Here is an 18,199-nt window from a genome sequence, read left to right on the forward strand (position 1 = left end):
TATGTGCTAGGATAACGTATGGCACGTTTTATTAAGACTTAGCTCTTAACAGTGATCCTGGCTACTTGTCCTCCCTAGGAAAGAAATACACACTTCCTTTTATATCACCAACTTTTCTTGTAACTGAATTCAACATGTCAGTCACAGGAGAGAAAAGCAAAATGCATATAAAATATCCCGTGATTTCAGATTCTGAAAATAGATAATTCTATTTATATGCAATTCTAATATTTACCTGAATATAGTCAATAAAAATATGTTGGTCTATACTCTATAGAGGTTCACTCTGTATGTCACAGAAATTTTCATTGACAAGTCATTGGGGGAAGAAGGGATAGTAGCCAAAATATAACCATTTATTCTGAATGGTACCCCTAGAAGGAAATGTGAGACCAGTTGGCCAAGAGTAGGCTTTGAGGGGGAAAAAATAGTCTTACTTATTTATGGTCATAAACCTGGCTTTCATTTGAATAGTAAATTAAGCTTTGTTTTTAATTTAAATTTAATTGGATATTAAAAGTTAACTAAAGTTATAAAATGAGATGAGGAAGCTGCTAAATCATTTTATTGCTTTTAAACCCAATGACGTATTTTAATACATATTATTTTGGATAGTTATATAGCCCATGAAATGTTTTTTATAGTGCAGATTCTACTCTGTGAAAGCATTAGTACACAAAACTGGTCATCATATTTATGCCCCCTTAAAATTTTTTGTTACAATAACTTTGAATTTCTCTTCCAGATGATACCAAGATAGCACTACATCTAAAAGATAATGGAGGTAGGAATTGATACTTTTCTTTTATAAATATTTTCAGATACTAATTTATTTCATTCATTTACATGAGAAAGGATTTTGCGGGCTTCTACTATAGAGCCAGGTTATACTTCACTCATTGATATTCAACATGGGAAGAATTCAACGTTGGCTTGAAAACTGAAATGGTTTCAGTGTTGGAAGGAAATTCTAACCCTCATATTTGCCTATAAAACTACAGGACACCGATGACCAATTATAATGTGAAAATTTATCCACACATCTCGCTCTTCTTTTTTGTGCTATTCCTTGGATTACTTGTGTATTGAGTACCTACACAAAGCAGGTATTGGGTTCAAATATTTTCTTTTTTTCCTCTAACTTAATTACTCAACATCCTTTATAAATAAAGAATTAGACCAATATGGAATATACTTTATATTTCATCTTTTATGTGAAGCAAGAGACAAATATTAAAACATGCAAAAAAGAACTTTTAGGTAGTTGCATACTTCGAGATTCTCTAAGACAATTTAGAGAAACCTATAATGATACTTAAAAATTTGAGGAAGAAAAGTTTTACCAAAATAAGACTGAGAGATATTATTGCCTAAAATTTTTAAAAATAGTTCTTTTTCTATTAAACTATATCAGCCATATGTGCTTCCCTATCATAGTTTGCTGGATCTTGATAAAAAAGAATTTTTTATCAGTAACTGTTTATTCAATTCAGGTCAGGAAGTGTGTGTGGGGGGGGGGCCTTCTTAGCAGCATTTTTTATGTAAATATGGCCCCATTGTGACATTGATCTAGACACAGTTTTACTTTTGCAGCCCCAGCTGACTTTGGAGGTCAAAATCCAGTGTATACATTCTTAGGGATTTTTTAAGTAATTATAGAGATTAGTTTCTAAATTAATCTAGGTAAAGTAACAAAATTACATCTATGTTTCTGTCGGTCAATGTATGATATGATATATACTGGATGTATCTCTAATTTCAAATCAATCCATTTGAAAGATAAGCTGCTTAGCCTCTTCATACATTTCATTATTACATCAATTCTCTGTTGTCTTGGCTGTGTCATAGTGTTTTATTTCATTCATTTCTTACTTATTATTGTATTAATGCTGGAAGTGCTATGATAGCTTTGCAGATGACCATTTGCTTGTATACACTAGCTAGAAATAAAATAAAGTCTCAGCACTTGAAGGACCTTTAGCAATCCCCCAGTTGAGAATTTCTCAGAGCAGGATGGTGCTTAGTTTCATGTGAACATAAGTCCTAAATTTGGTGTTACATTATTTTGAGGGAGAGTCGTGGGAGACACATGAGATGGAGGAGGAGTCCCCAAGAGGCTTCTGTTGTATTTGTTACATTTGATTCTTAATATGGGTAGAAGATTCCTGTGTGTGTTTTTCTTTTTTGTCATACTATAAAAGTTGACTGTTGAATTTTCAGATGACATTTAGATCATTAATATGCAGCCAAGTGTCCATCAGAATCCTAAAATGTCACAATAAGATCGTTGCTGTGTCTGTATAGTGGAACTCTTCCCATGTCTAGGATTGTTTATAAGGGATTTTTCTGAAAGCACAGTTAGAACAGACCAGCCTGACCAGTATTAAGATAAATGTTCCCTCAAAGAAGTGCTTAAGGAAAATTACACATTACTTTCTGTAGCACCTTCATCCAGATAGCATGATTCTCATTGTTTTTATCTTACAGAATTTGAAGATACAGGAAGGATTGCCAGTTTAAATCTAGCTTGATTAGTTGATAAACATTTTGAAAATAGAATTCAGAATTGTCCTGCCCCTCCCCATCCAGGTTAACACTTTCGCAAAACGGAAGTAATAATGAAAAAGGATGCCTAATTTAAGTGTTTTCTCACATTTGTTGAAAAATTTTTCAGATGTAAACTAACAAATTTTTTTAATTGCCATATATTCTTGCAAAGAAATCTAGCACATTTTATTTCTTGATTTAATATAATTGACTGTTTTTAAAAAGCATTGTAATTTAGAGATCTGTACTTTTTGATAAAAGAAGGTGACATTTTTCAAAATAGTTTATATGTAACTAGAAGCCAATGATGCTGGCTTTCATTATTGGATTACCTTAGCTGAGTCTTTCTGGGACATTTCCGTGGGTTTAAATAGTTGATTTTCTAGTGGAATCCACAGCTGACATGATTATACATTTACTTTCCAGGAGATTTTCCTTCATCTCTGATATGAAAGTATAAAATACTTCTGAGCAGCTGGACACCAAAGGCACACACCAGGGTTTCTCATTCCCAGGACCCAAAATGAGTTACAGTCTGCTAAATCACTCTTGATGAGTCTTCATTGTGAATTGAGTTTCTTGCCACATTTAGAGTAGGACTAGGTCGAGCTTCTGGAAGTTTCAGGATAGTTTGGGGTTTGGGAAAATTTTATTAGCCTTAAGGGTTGAGTGGAAATTCTAAGACCTATGAATAATTTGGAGCTAATGAGTATAGGCCTCCTTAGTAAGGTGTGTAACCTTGATTGGCTTTTGTAAATGATCGAATACAAAAAGTCAGAAGAGCAAGTATGAAGATGTCATTTTATCTCCATCTCCAAAAGGCTTAAGGAGGAGGAGGAGAAAAAGAAGAGGAAAAAATGGATATTGAGTGTTTACTATGTTTTTGGCCCCATTCTAAATGCTTCATTTATTACCTCATGTAATTCACACAATACCCCTGTGAGTTGGTCTATTATTATCTTCATTTTACAGCTGAGGACACGGAGGTACAGAAAGGTTAGGTGACTTGTCCAGTGTGTGGCAGACCTGGGGTATGAATCTTTTTGGCCTTAATACAGATTCTAAGTCCTGTCAACCTCTCAATATGGGGCTGTTCTCTTACAGTCTACCTTCTAACAGTAAATGACACTCTAAAGTATTTTGCTTACTCAAACTATATTATTTTCCCTTTTCTATAACAGCTGATGATACTTGTAAGTATTTGGAAATGGAATATATTTTCTTTTCCTAATGTAATTATGCAGTAGTTTCCACCTTACCCTTTCTATGAAAATCACAACACATCAATTCTCCTGTGTCATTGAGGAGTGGCTGAATCACTGGTGTGATCCCCAAACTACAGAGCTACTCTGTGTTTATGTTCAAAATCTAATTTAAAATCCTTGCAGCCTTCTTGGTTTCTCCAGAAATTCAAATTTAATTCACCATTAAGGGGTTTCTAGGATGTATTTTGTAAATATACATATTTCTGTGGATAATGGATACAAGCATTTAATATCACATCTTCTTTGGATTTTCAAATCCTGGCCAAAGCTTATTAGAGGAGTTACATTTCAAAGGAATGACCCAACTATATATTAGAGTAGGTACAACTATTAAATGCCTTCTTTGGCATTTGATTAGGTTGCTTCCAAATGACACCACCTAAATAGAAATGTAAATGTCATCGAGAAGTGAACTGGATAAAATTATATCCAGAGATGAAAGGCTTGCAAGTTGAATCAATGGCAGGGTCTTTTAATTTTTTTTACATTTATTTATTTTTGAGAGACAGAGCATGAGAGGAGGAGGAGGAGAGAGACAAGGACACACAGAATCCGAAGCAGGCTCCAGACTCTGAGCAAGAGTTCAGCACAGAACCCGATGTGGGGCTTGAACCCATGAACCGGGCCATGAGATCTTGACCTGAGTCGAACCCTTAACCGACTGACCCACCCAGACACCTCAGTAGGGCCTTTTAATTAAGGAGTAAAGCCTTCAACCAGATTCAACTCAGTTTGACAAATTGAATCATGCCATTCTGTTACCCTGCGGATGTTAAAATTATTTTAAGTCCTAAAATCCTGTGATTTTATTTTATTATTTAAAATTTGTTGACTGAGAGGCACCTGGGTGGCTCAGCCAGTTAAGCTTCCCACTCTTAGTTTCAGCTCAGACCATAATCTCACAGCTTTGTGGGTTGGAGCCCCGCATCAGGCTCTGCACCAGCAAGGCAGAGCCTGCTTGGGATTCTCTCTCTCTGCCCTTCCCCCCAGTCGCATTGTCTCTGTCTCTTTCAAAATAGATAAATACATTTTAGAAAATAAATAAATAAATAATAAAATTTCTTGACTGAGATTTCTCAAAGTACCAAAATTACATTTGTTCTTGTTTCCTCCAAACGTTCCCCTTTTTGATAGGATGTCTTTTAAAAAACATATTTGAATATAAGTGCTTAGGTGCTAATACTATTTAAAGGAACAGCACTCCAGAGAGCACTGATGTACTGTGCAGGTGGTACTGTGCTTGTCATTTCTTCTTATTGCTAGGAGTTTTACTAACCCTGGATCCTGAAAGTCTGCACCCTTGAGTCAGAAAAGTGGTGTCACCATCAGAGATGCTGAAATAGCTACATTAGGCAGTTTGCAGGACCTGATCAAGTTATCTCTGAGGTACAAATCTGCCAAGTGGTTGATTTCACAAGCTTAGATAAATACACTTTGAATGAACTATTAGGGAATGGCTGGTCTAAATTCTGATTTGGTTGCATTAGTTTATTTCTGAACATACCCCAAGACTTTTCAGCCAAAGATAAAGTGTCAGAACATTATTCCAACTTTTTCCATTAGAATACTTCAAAGGTTATATTTTTATTACCTACTCTGTAGTGACAGATCAAGTGTCTAGTGTTTCATTTATCATTCAGTCAAATTGTTTTTTGACTTTAATACATAAATCATCAAAGTAACAAATCTTTCATTTTTCCCCTACCTTCCCTTGCTATTTTTTTCACCTACGTCTTTCACATAGATCACAGTTTGTAAGCAAAGGGAAACTGTTATTTCCTCTTGACAGCCTATTGAATATCTATAACTTTCTGTTTCTAAAACTGTAAAGTATCTTGACATTTGGTTTCATCTTTTGCTTTGTTTGGCTACTTTTCATGGTAGCACTAACTCTAAGTATATGTGTGCCATTATAGTGAGCATTTCTTATACTTCAGAATGTTATTTTGCATATCCCATAGGATTAAGAATTTCTCTCCTAAAATTTTATTTAGAGTAGTGTTTCTCAGTTTTTTCTGTACCTTGGTTATTCTCATCTAATTTTATTATTGCAGCCTATAAAACCCCACTGGTCAGACTGTTCTTCACACCAATTAAATCCAAACCTCTGGATTTGGGATTCAGGCATCAATATTTTTTTGAAGCCCTAGGTGATTCCATGTAAAGTTGAGTTGTGAACGAGTGGGCTGAAGCAACGCTGCATAAGTACATTAAGGAGCAGCAGAATCACTGGGTAAAGAGAGTCTTGTGAAATGTGTTTTTTGCTGTAGTAGTTTTAGGGTGAAACCAAACCTTGGCAATTGTGTTTCCAACAGGTTCTCAGATAAGGCAGACCCCACTAGTTCACAGAGCACATTTTGAGTATGTGGAGTTGAGTGAATTCTTGATTTCTTTATCCTAGAGTCTGCCAGATGAGAAGGGCATTTCTTACTCTCAATCTACCCACTGGTCCTCCCCTATAGCAACCTTTTAACTGGTGGCAACAACAAATAACCTCTATCTCCATGGAGAGGATGCATCTTGCTCAGCAGGAGTAGCAGGCCCTAAAAGGTTATGTCTGTTATGTCATTAATAGAAAATTAGTCCATTTTAGTTGTTGCAAAATTAGCTGCAGAAAATACAGTTGCCCTCTCTGTATTTTGTTGAGCCACATGAAATTGCTGATTTTTTTTACCATTTTGTCCTACAGAAATTGCAATTTCATTTTTCAATATAATCATTTGAAACATCATTATTATAGGAAAAGAAAAAGGAAATCACTTTGGAATATACTTTTTCCCCTTTGTGTTGATTTGTAGATAGGACCTGTAGAGTTTGTGCTAATGATAAGACATAGAGCAAAATGGTGGGGCAGAACCTCTCAGGAAACACATACATGGCTTTCAGGAGGGCCCTCTACATGCACTTTCCTTTGGCCATCAGCCAATGTTTAACTATAGATCTTCCTCTGATTGACACCTACCTTCCTTTCTGTGCTCATCGCCTACATAATCCTCTTTTGTCGGAAATGTAGGCTTGGGAAACGCCTGTTAGAAGAAAAAAAAAAACTCCCATATACCATTATATTTTGGATTCTAAGATTTACAAGACACTTCAGCAGCAGTTTTTTTTGTTACCTGATATTTCTTGTAACCCTTTGGAATATATATATAAAGTTATTAATTTTTTAAGATGACATGTCTAGTGATTCTAGTGAATTGCCTTTGCTGTGAAAATAATATATATGTCACTAGAAAGTTAACTTTTATGTTGATTTGATTAGACTTGACTTGATTTATTCAGGAGACATTTCTTATACTACTGTGTGCCTGGCCCATTGTTAAGAGATGGAGATACAAAGGTAAACAAGGGCTGGCACCTGCCATGAAGAAGTAAGTAGGATGACACAGAGAAATAAATCAAATAATTCAATATGATTTGCAAAGTATAATGATAGACTCAGGAAAAATATGAGAGTAGAGAAAAGGCATTTAAACACAACTAGAAAAATGAGAATGGTTCTCAGAAAAGATACTTGATCCAAGTTTTGAAGTATGAATAGGATTTGTGTAGAAAATGGCAGAAGAATAACATTTCAGCAGAAGGATCAGCAAAGACAGTTTAGTAGCATGAGACATCAAGATTCTCATCTCTGGGTAACTTAAGAGTCACCACGTTTTATTTGACTAGGGTAAAGATGTACACAGGTAGTGATGGATGGTGAGGCTGAAAGGTAAGTAGGAACTCTAGCACTGGTTGCCTTTTATGCCAGGTAAGGGAGTTTAAACTTTATCCTGAAGACATTGGGAGCCATTGACATCATTTAGACAGGGGAGTACCATGAGGAGTTTTACATGTTAGTAGTTCATTCTTAAGGAGTAATCAAGAAAAATGGGTAATGGGGAAAGGAGTGAGCCTGAGGCTAGGAAAACTACTTAGGATATTGTACTAGTAATCAGTAAAAGAAATGCTGAGAAGCCAACGTAGTGGCTGACATTAGGAATAAAGAAGAGAAAATGGACATGAGAAATGCTTTTAATGAAGTAAACCTATGTAACTAATATCTGATTGGATGTGTGATTTATATGTGATAGAAAGTGACTAAGAGGATTCCCAGACTTGAGCTGAGTTATCTCGGTGGCTGATGGTACTACTTAATGGGGGATACCAGAAAAGGACAGGTTTTCAGGGAGGCAATAAATGTAATTTGAGTTTATTGATTTTGACGTATCTGTGGAACATCCAAATGAAGATATACGGTGGCCATTCTTCTCTACCAATCTGAAATTCACAAGCAAAAATAAGAAATTTAGGCTTTATCATCATAGAAATGGCAGTTGAAGTCATGAGAGTGAATGAGATCACAGAAGGATGCTACAAAAATGAAAATGGCACAGGACTGAAAGGAGAACACAAAGTTTTGTGAAGAGAACTACAAAAAGAGATAAAGAGATAGCAAGAAAACCAGTAGAGTGTACTATCATGAAAACCAAAGAGAAGAAAATTCCAAGGAGGATGTAGTGAATTATGTCAACACTATAGATAGGCCAAGGGGAAGAAAAGAAGGAGAAAAAAGAAAAAGAAAAAAGAGCAGAAAAGTGACCATTAGTTTAAGTAATATATTAGCATTTGTCGGGCAGTTCTACATTCCACAGTTACACAATCCCCAGATAGATTTTGAGAAGGTCATGAGCAATAAGGATATTGAAGTCAACAAGGACACACTACTTATCAAGAAGTTTAATGAAAAGGAAAGTAGAGACTTCTTTTTTAATTATGTTGTCTTATTTTAGGAGCCTATTTTACATGTTATAGGTGTTGAGTAGAAAGAAGACATAAGAAAAGGAATTAAAAGATGATTGAGAGTATTTGATACGTCTCTAAGTAGAGATGGATCAGGCAGCATGGATGAGAGGAGATAGAAGCTGAAGGAATTTCATCTGTGCTTTCTGCTTTCTCAGTGTAGTAGGAGACAAAGTAATATGGGGAGAGTAAGTCTGAGAGGTCAGAGTATGGTGTCTAAGAGTGGAGAGAACCCATAAAGCATTCCCAAGAGGAATGGAAAAAATAGGTCTCTTTTTAATGTGTAAAGGGCATAACAAAGTGTATTTGGAGCCCACTGACCTTGGTTATCATTCTCAAGGTTTTGTGACCTAAATACTAATTTTTTACATGTGTTTCAATTGTCAATGCTTATTTCTCCTATAATTTGCTGATATAGTTTAAGAAAGAAGGAAGAAGGGTAAGAAGGTAGAAAGGAGTGAAGGAGTGAAGGAAAGAAAGAATAAAATAAGAGGGAAAGAGAGAAAGAGAAAGAAAGGAAGGAAGAAAAGAGAAAAGAAAGAAAGGAAGGGAAGGAGGGAAATAAGGAAGGAGGAAAGGGAAGGGAAGGAGGCAGGAAGAGAGGGAAGAAAGGAAGGAAGGAAAGAAGAAAGAAAGGAAGGAAGGAAGAAGGGAAGAGAAAATATACTGTTTTTAAAAAGATGTAACAATTAAGGGCCCCAGGGTGGCTCAGTTGGTTAATGTCCAACTCCTGATTTTGACTCAGGTTATGATCTGATTCATGTTGGACTCGGCGCTGACTGCCAGAGCCTGCTTGGGTTTCTCTTTCTCCCTCTGTCTCTCTGCCCCTCCCCCAGTTGCACGCTCGTGTGTGTGTGTGTGTGTGTGTGTGTGTGTGCGTGTGTGTGTGCACGTGCTCTCTCTCTCCCCTCAAAATAAATATTAAAATAAATAAAAAGACATAATTATTTTAAAAAGGAGTTTAATCCATTAGATAGTAAATTTAGCTTAATCTTTTTCAATAGATAGGTTTCCAAAGACTTGCTGTTCCACTAAGACCAATTTTCACCTTAGCTTTATACTGCATGCTTGATACCATGCAAGATTTTAAATGTATCTCGAGTAGTAAGGACAGGAGTCCTTATTTAACATTGATCCATAACAGTACAGTAAGTGACTGTGACCAGATGTTATTATTGCAGGTACAGTAATGAATTAACAACTTGTTTGACAAAATTTCAACCCTAAGTGACTTTAACACACAAGAACATTATGTTCAACAACTAAAAAAGAAGTACAAAATACATAGAGCTAAATTTAAATGGAATTCTAAGATATATTTGTTTAAGCTGCAGGAAGCAAGAGAGGAGGAAAAATGGATCATGAAATGGATGAACACAAAGAAGAGAAATAGAAAAATAGCAGATCAAATCCAACCATACCAATAATTATATTAACTATAAAAAGAATAAAAACTCTAATTAAAAGCATAGATTATCAGGCTAACTTTTGAAAAGCAAGAACCTCAATGAGATACTATTTCATACCCATGAGAATGTTTAAAACTAAAAAGACAGAAACTAATACCGATGAGGTTATGATGCATCAGAAATCTTTTACATTGTTCATTAGAGTGTGATATAGTACAGTCACTTTGGAAAACTGACAATTTTATTTATTCTTAAATTTTTTAATAGTTATTTAGTTTTGAGAGAGAGACTGAGAGTGAGCAGGGTCGGGGCAGAGAGAGAGAGAGGGAAACACAGAACCTGAAGTAGGCTACAGGCTCTGAGGTGTAAGCACAGAGCCCGAACTCATGGACCATGAGATCATAACCTGAGCCAACAACGTCAGATGCTTAACAGACTGAGCCCCCCAAGTGCCCCAAAACTGACAACCTTATAAAACTAAACATATTATCTTCCTTTTGATCCAGAAATCTACTTCTATATATTTATCCAAGAGAAAACATTTTCACAAAAATATTTACAAGAGTATTCATAGCAACTGTATTAGTAATTGCCAATGACTGAAACTAATCCAGATGTCTGGCAATAGAAAAATAAACAAATTGAGTATATTCATACAGTGGACTAATATTCAGCAGAAATAAAGAACAAACTAGTGATACATGCATCGACACAAATACATGTTAAAAACATTATGTTAGACAAAAAAAAAAAAAACCCGCCAAGTACTACAGGGTACATATAGTATCGTTTGGTTTATATGAAGTTTAATACAAGCAAAACTAATCTACAATAATAGAAATCAGCACGGTGGTTGTCCATGAGGTGGGACAGGGTGTGGTCAGAACTGACTGGAAAGGGGAAAAGGGGTCATTCTGGGGGCATGAAAATTCTTAAAATTTGTTGAATTGTACACTTAAGATCTGTGCATTTCAAGGCCACAAGTTTTACCTCCTTTAAAAGAAAAGAGAAATTTTTATGTGCTGCTCATAAACTAGATACAGTTCTTAAAAAATTCTCATGAATAAATTCTTCCCAGCTTCTTGAAACTCTCCACTACAATAAGGAAAATGGCTTCCCCTTACATCTACTAATTAGAGCCTCTCTAATTAGTAGATATAAAATTTAACACTCCTTTATTTTTTTTAACATTTATTCATTTTTGAGAGACAGAGAGAGACAGAGTGCAAGCAGGGGAGGAGCAGAGATAGAGGGAGACACAGAATCTGAAAACAGGCTCCAGGCTCTGAACTGTCAGCACAGAGTCAGGTGCAGGGCTCGAACTTACAGATGGTAAGACCATGACCTGAGCCAAAGTCAGACACTTAACTGACTGAGCCATCCAGGCACCCCAAAATTTCACACTTCTGATTATTTGATTCATGTTTTGCTTTATATTATTCTTGAAAATTTCCCAGGAAGTTGCTAATAATGATAAAATTGTCTAGCAATGATTGGGCTGTTTCTGCATACCTGGCACTTTTCTGAGGGCTTTGCACGTCATCTCATTTAATCCTGACCGCACCCTATGAAGTGCTATTGTAATCCCATTTTACACAGGAAACATTGGAAGCAATCTGTTTAGGGTCATGCAGTTTGTAAGGAATACAGCTGGGCGTTACCACCAAGCCATCTGGTGTCAGAGCAGGTGCTGTGCTCCCCAGTGCCACCCCGTCCTGCGGGGAAGAGTGCCCAAATCCCATACAGTCGGCTCTGTACCCATTTGTCTGCCGTCTCCCCCTATCGAAGCTACCCAGCACCTCAGCAAACAGAAGCAGCACCAACTGCCCCATCAGTCAGAATGAGTGTTATGGCTCCTCTGTCTCCAACAATTTGAGACCAAGGTCCTTGCAACTGTAAAACCCATGGGAGTGCCACATACCAATGTACCAATGTGCGGGGGGGCGGGGCGGGGGGGGTGGGGTGTGTTCTACAAAGCTGATTTGCTGGAAAAGGTTAGGGTGACCCAGAGCTCTCCTCCGGGACTGGCTGTGTTCTATCCCACATTCAGCAGGTAGAATTTTGTATTTCAAGAAACTTGATATCTCCAGACCTCAGGAGCAGACATTTATGATAAACACAATTTCATAGCGTCTTCCTTCCCAAGCAGGCTACCTGATTCTGTCCCTCTTAGCCATTATCTCTGCTAAGTTTTTGTCCATAACGATGCTAAGCAGTGAAGTATACTCTGCAAAACTGGCTCTCAGTGGTTTTAATTTTTTCCTTCTACCTGATATATGGACACTTTTTATTAGGTCTGGTAACACAAATTAAAATGAAATTCCAGGCTCAACCCAATCTCTTTTCCAGTTTCTGATTCTGGCTCTTACAGATACATAGCACATACATGTGGTCCCTCCCGTTTACCATCCTGGAGGACTACGTATATGAAACCACCACAAATAACAAAAGAGTTGTGTGGTTGCTTAGACATGAAGGACTAAGGTTTTAATTCTGGGGCATACCCACTGGCCAAAATGACATCTGTAGCCATTAAATTAAGACGTGGTTTCTGAAGAAACCCAAAGGTTTTCATTAATGTCGAGCATAAACTCAGATGCTAAAGAACTTGGGATTTATTTAATAATATTGTTTTAAAAGTCAGCATGTTTAAAAATAAGTTGCATATGGGGCATCTGGCTGGCACAGTTGGTTGAGCTTCCGACTCATATTTCGGTTCAGGTCATGATTTGGTGGTTCTGAGAGTTGGAGACCCGCTTCGGGCTCTGCGTTGACAGTGCGGGGCCTGCTTGGGATTCTCTCTCTCTCTGCCCCTCCAGTGTGTGTGCACTCTCTCTCTCTAAGTAATTAAACTTTTTTTAAAAAGTTGCTTTTGAATAATCACTAAAAGGTTGATTTTATTTAATACTATACTGTACCTCAACACCTAAGCTTTTTGTTTGTCAAATAATGGCTGCAGGTTCGATCTTACATTTTCTGTGTCCCAGCTACTGCTGTGGTCTGGGGATGGACGTTAAAGGACGTTGGTGGCCTGTTTTGCTGGTGGTGGGTGTACAGTTCAGGTGCCCAGGAGATAGGGCTTTATCTCTCCACTGAAAAAATTATTTATGAGATGCCCTTGGGTTCATGCACTTGAGCTTCAATGAGAGAACGGATCCAATTTCCATAAATAATTTCAAGAAGGCCTGGCATTGGCCTGATAGTGCAGCCATGATTAAGAGGAGTGGAGATACTAAGGGTCTATATTAGCTAAGTGGCTTGGGCACACATTTGTCCTCCCACACTGATAGGAGGGAGGTGAAGTGAGTTCTTCCTCCAAGGTGAGAAAACCTGATGAACTTGGTGGGGAAGTAAGCATTCGTTATGATACCCGTAGGTTTGTATAAAAATGACCTTTCTTAACATAAGTGACTTCATTCTGGAATGGATGGGATTAAATGGCCTGAGGAATCATTCCATTCTGTACCCCCAAATCTTAAAAGGACTTTTGTCAACCATATTTTTAGCATTTCATATTCACTGTATATTCATTAGGAAAACTAAATTATTTCTGTAATTTAAATTTCTGATTACTTAACCATTGCGAGGGCTTGGCTTGGAATTAAAAGAGAAGCTATTTCTGAGAAACTCTTTAACATTTGGATGGGCAATTTAGGTGCTAAGATCCCTTTTATTTGGACTATTTTGTAGAAGTAGAGACATGTTTTATTTTTCAAAAATAATTTTTAGGGGTGCCTGGGTGGCTCAGTAGGTTAAAAGGTCTGGCTTTGGCTCAGGTCATGATATCACAGTTTGTGGGTTCAAGCCCCGTGTCAGGCTCTGTGTTGACAGCTCAGAGCCTGGAGCCTGCTTCTGTGTCTCCCTCTCTCTCTGCCCCTCCCCCGCTCACATTCAGTCTCTCTGTCTCTCTAAAATAAATCAACGTTAAAAAATTTTTTTAAAGCAAAAATAATTTTTAAATCTATTTTTAGGTGGAAACGACAACTTTGTACAAAGACAGCTTTGTATAGAAATCAGATGTTAAGAAAAATTTAAAAGTTAGGTTTTATAAAGATCTTGGTTGCTGAGAATCTTAAATGCATATGTGGACCGTTTTTAAAAAGCAATACATACATATAAGAAGTGAAAATTGAAAAGGGATCATTCCAAAGACTCACTTTGGGTCTTTTGGCAATTATAATCACTGTAAATCCCTCTTTCTAGATGCTTTCACATCCACACACACTAAAGCGCCAATCACATAATGAAGCTCCAAGCACACTGGGTGGTGACTGCTATCCCAAATCCCTCATTTTGATGGACTCAAGCATTTTTTAAAAATATGATTTCACGGAAATTGTATTTAGCTTCATTTTCCTAAGATAAAAGGTAGCAGATTATTGTTGAAAAAGGATTGTCATCCCCTAAGCTCTTTTAGCTCAGGATATTTTATATGTTTTCCTGAATGAAATTTCACAGCTGCCCTATAGTGGCACAGGCTGCAAAAGAGAAGCTGAGCCAGCCGTCCCTGCCAGATACCATCCTCCCCACACATAGTGCACTTAGCTGTGTTTTCTGCACCCATTTTAATATCTTTTCACGGTTCTTAACCCAAATCCTTTCTATGGAGATGTCTTAATGTGAATTATGAGTGTATTGTCACAGTGACATATATTGTGGATTATGTATAATAATTGTGTAATAGTTCCAAGGGATTCTTAATACCTGAATAGTATCAACAGATTGACAAGGATCAAGAAAAGAGTGACACCAGAAGAAATACTGAATGAAGTCAAGGTCATGATCGTGGACGTAGAAATTTAAAAGAGTGAAGAGGAAAAAATATATGAGCTACAAAATGATATCAGTTACAAGGGACATTTCCAAAAGAAAGTTAATTTAGCTAAAAACTTTATCACTTGATTTTATTCCATAACATGCTTTAGGTTATAAATGGTTAGATAATATTCCACAGGGAAAATTGTGTGTGTGTGTTTTTAATCCAAAAATGAAACACTAACATTGTAAGCACTCATAGTTTAACTTCATTCTGAAGCTTAAAAAAAGAACATTTTGACATCGCATGTATAAGATTTATGAATTTTGTACAAATTTGTGCAAGACTTATCCAACCCATGAGCCTCTTGGTCCCCCAAAGGATATTAATACATTGAGGAATTTATGGACTGTAGTGTTTCATTTTAAAACCAAGAGTTAGTTCTAAAGCGAATAATATTTCAGACCAGGAGTATTTCTATTTTAGTTTTACTTTATTCTTAGACTTTAAATACTGGCAAGATTTAATAGTGAGTACAAATCATTTTAGCAATGTATTAAAATCTTTTTAACATATTGAAGAATTATACTTCTAAATACCAAATATTAGTATCACCTGCATGTAAATCCTGAAAAAAATATCAGTCATACAACAAGGAGAGGTAAAGATTTAAAATCAGATGCTACACTTTGAAGAGACAACCTATCCATTTTTTCCTCTTTTTTACCTCTTCTTCTTCTATCTTCCTCTTTCTTTCATCTTTCCCTTTATCAGCAGGTCAAAAAGTTTGCTTAGAGTGCAGCAAATGAAATACATTTGCATGGGGACTTGAATATTTTTAATATATATTTAATGCTTTTTAAAAATTCATGGGGGTGCCTGGGTGGCTCAGTCGGTTAAACCTCCGACTTCAGCTCAGGTCTGATCTCATGTTTGTGCATTCGAGCCCCGCGTCGGGCTCTGTGCTGACAGCCGGCTCAGAGCCTGGAGCCTGCTTCTGGTTCTGTGTCTCCTTCTCCCTCTGCCCCTCCCCCTCTCATGCTCTGTCTCTCTCTATATCAAAAATAAATAAAACATTAAAAAATTTTTTACTTAATTCATGGTCTGGGGCACCTGGGTGGCTCAGTCGGTTAAGCCTCCAACTTCGGCTCAGGCCATGATCTCATGGTTCATTAGTTCAAGCCCTGCGTCAGGCTCTGTGCTGATGGCTCAGAGCCTGGAGCTTGTTTCGGATTCTGTGTCTCCCTCTCTCTCTGTCTCTCAAAAATAAATAAAAAACAGGAAAAAAAATTTTTTAAATCCGTGGTCTTTGTTGTCATAGTAGCTAAAACTTACCCCAAAATAGCAGATTGCTTAGATAAATTGGGCAATTCTTATAGTCTTTTCTGTGTCTCAGTATTGATCTGCATTTTATAAAATACGAAAAAGCTAGGAGCTCATAGGTTATTCAGTGGATCAGATGAGAGTATATTATCTTGGATGCTATTGATTTCTGTGCTTCATTTCTGTATTAAAGTATGTCTTCAACAGAGTAGCAAAAAATGGCCTTGATTTGATAGGTTTTTCACATGTATCTATATACTCTGTTAGACTTTGAGGCTTCTTTTTATTGTACCTTACTATATCCTTTATCACTAATTCCTCTTATTTGAATACATAATTAAAGATAAAAAATCTATAGATTTGAATTGTCCTGTGCATAATACTGTATGTGTTGTTCACTTTTGGACATGAATGAAAGAGCATAAGATATTTCTAGTTGGGGCACCTGGGTGGCTCAGTCAATTGTGTCCTACTCTTGATTTGGACTCAGGTCATGATCCATGCCCAATATGTGTGAGATTCCTTCTCTCCCCTCTCCCTCTGTCTGTCTGTCTGTCTGTCTCTCAAAAACAATGGGGGGGGAGGGAGAAGGGGAAGGTAAGATGTTTCTAAGAATAGAATAAGAGTTTGAATCTTCAGACTAGATTTCTCATGACCTTTCAGAGTACCGCCCACCCGCAACTCCTCATGGACTCTCATGAGCTTAAGTTTGTACCTGAAATAGATTCAAGGTTTTCTTTGACCCAATTCTATATGCCAGTGTCTAAGAACAATATGTCAAACCACAGGAATGATTGACTATTTCCCAAATTGACATCTTTGTTTACTGTCTTTTCTAAAATATTGAAATCCATTTGAGCCATCTACCCTCGAGGTGAATGAACTAAATTTCAATTATGGAAATTGCTAGCATTTGCTTATACTTTTTAAATTTCAATCTTATGTTCAAGGTGGTCATCATTTTTAACATAGATGACCTCCTGAATTCTGCTTGTGGGTACCTGTGAGTATGCAAACCCTGTACCATTTAATGGAGCAATGATACCACACTGGAAACCAAATAGTGAAAGAATTTAAAATCAAAGCATATCAATGGAGTAAACACTTCATCTCCAAATTCAGCCTTTTAACATGCCATCATAATACTCATCAGTAGAGAAAGCAGCTAGAATAGGGAAGTAGAAAACTTGCTTAAACAATATGAAAATGGGGAAATCAGTTCTCCAAAAATATTTGTACAATTTTGGCCACTCCATTCACATCACCACTCTGAAGCAATTGGAAATAGCATTCATTTGAGACACAGGATGCCTCTGTAATATTTTGGAATTGAATTTGTTGTATTTCTCCATAAATGATTTGCCCTAATTACAACACAGTGTATAGTCATATGCACAGTCATAGATCCCTAAATATTTATTTTGCCTCCTGGCTAGCAATATTTTGAGAGTCTATGAAGATGGTTTATTTTGTTGAAATCATCATCGAAAAATGTTCTAAAGTGTTTATTTGGCTAGTAACAAACTAGACTCAGTACAGATTTCATTAGACATGAAGTGGTGTCTTCACATCTATACCAGCACAGCAAAGGAATGTTTTAGCAAGGAGATAATATAACTAAACCATTATTGAAAATATAAATAATAAGTGACAAAGTAAACATTTATGCCTAAATAAAGACAGTGAGAGAGTTTCAAGGTATAAATCTGGTTATGATTTTATATTCTGAAGATTGACAATTTATGCCCTACATATCAAAGATAATTTTACTGACCGGAGCCCTTACTGAATAAAACATGTGTTTGGCTTTCTTTTTTCTTCCTGGGAAGGGCTTTCTTTTGCCTGCTGTTTCCTCCACAGTTTCTGGTTCACGTGGGAAGTGGCAGCCTGAGGCTAAGTCACAAGTGTCTTGTTCTTCCCTTCCCTATTCTGCACACACACAAAGAAAGTGAGGCCGAATCTTGGCACGCTGCTTATAAAAGACTACTGATCCTAGAGATAGAACCGGATGCTATTTGGATGGATGGATTTGGGTGTGTGGGGGATGGGTAGATGGGGGGAGGGATGGAAGAAGAGATGAATGGAATTACACATGGAATTAGACGAAATATTCAAGA

General features: G+C 36.8%; 1 protein-coding gene across 1 annotated transcript in view; it reads left to right on the forward strand.

Moving 5' to 3' along the window:
* Nucleotides 1-18,199, forward strand: part of PLXDC2 (plexin domain containing 2) — a 438,555-nt gene that overhangs the window by 375,582 nt on the left and 44,774 nt on the right. Inside the window, exon 12 of the mRNA XM_029954388.1 lies at nt 746-784. Coding sequence (XP_029810248.1) covers nt 746-784 — 39 coding nt within the window. The remainder of the gene's footprint in view (nt 1-745; nt 785-18,199) is intronic.

The sequence above is a fragment of the Suricata suricatta genome, chromosome 10, assembly GCF_006229205.1.
Source record: "Suricata suricatta isolate VVHF042 chromosome 10, meerkat_22Aug2017_6uvM2_HiC, whole genome shotgun sequence".
Lineage (NCBI taxonomy): Eukaryota > Metazoa > Chordata > Mammalia > Carnivora > Herpestidae > Suricata > Suricata suricatta.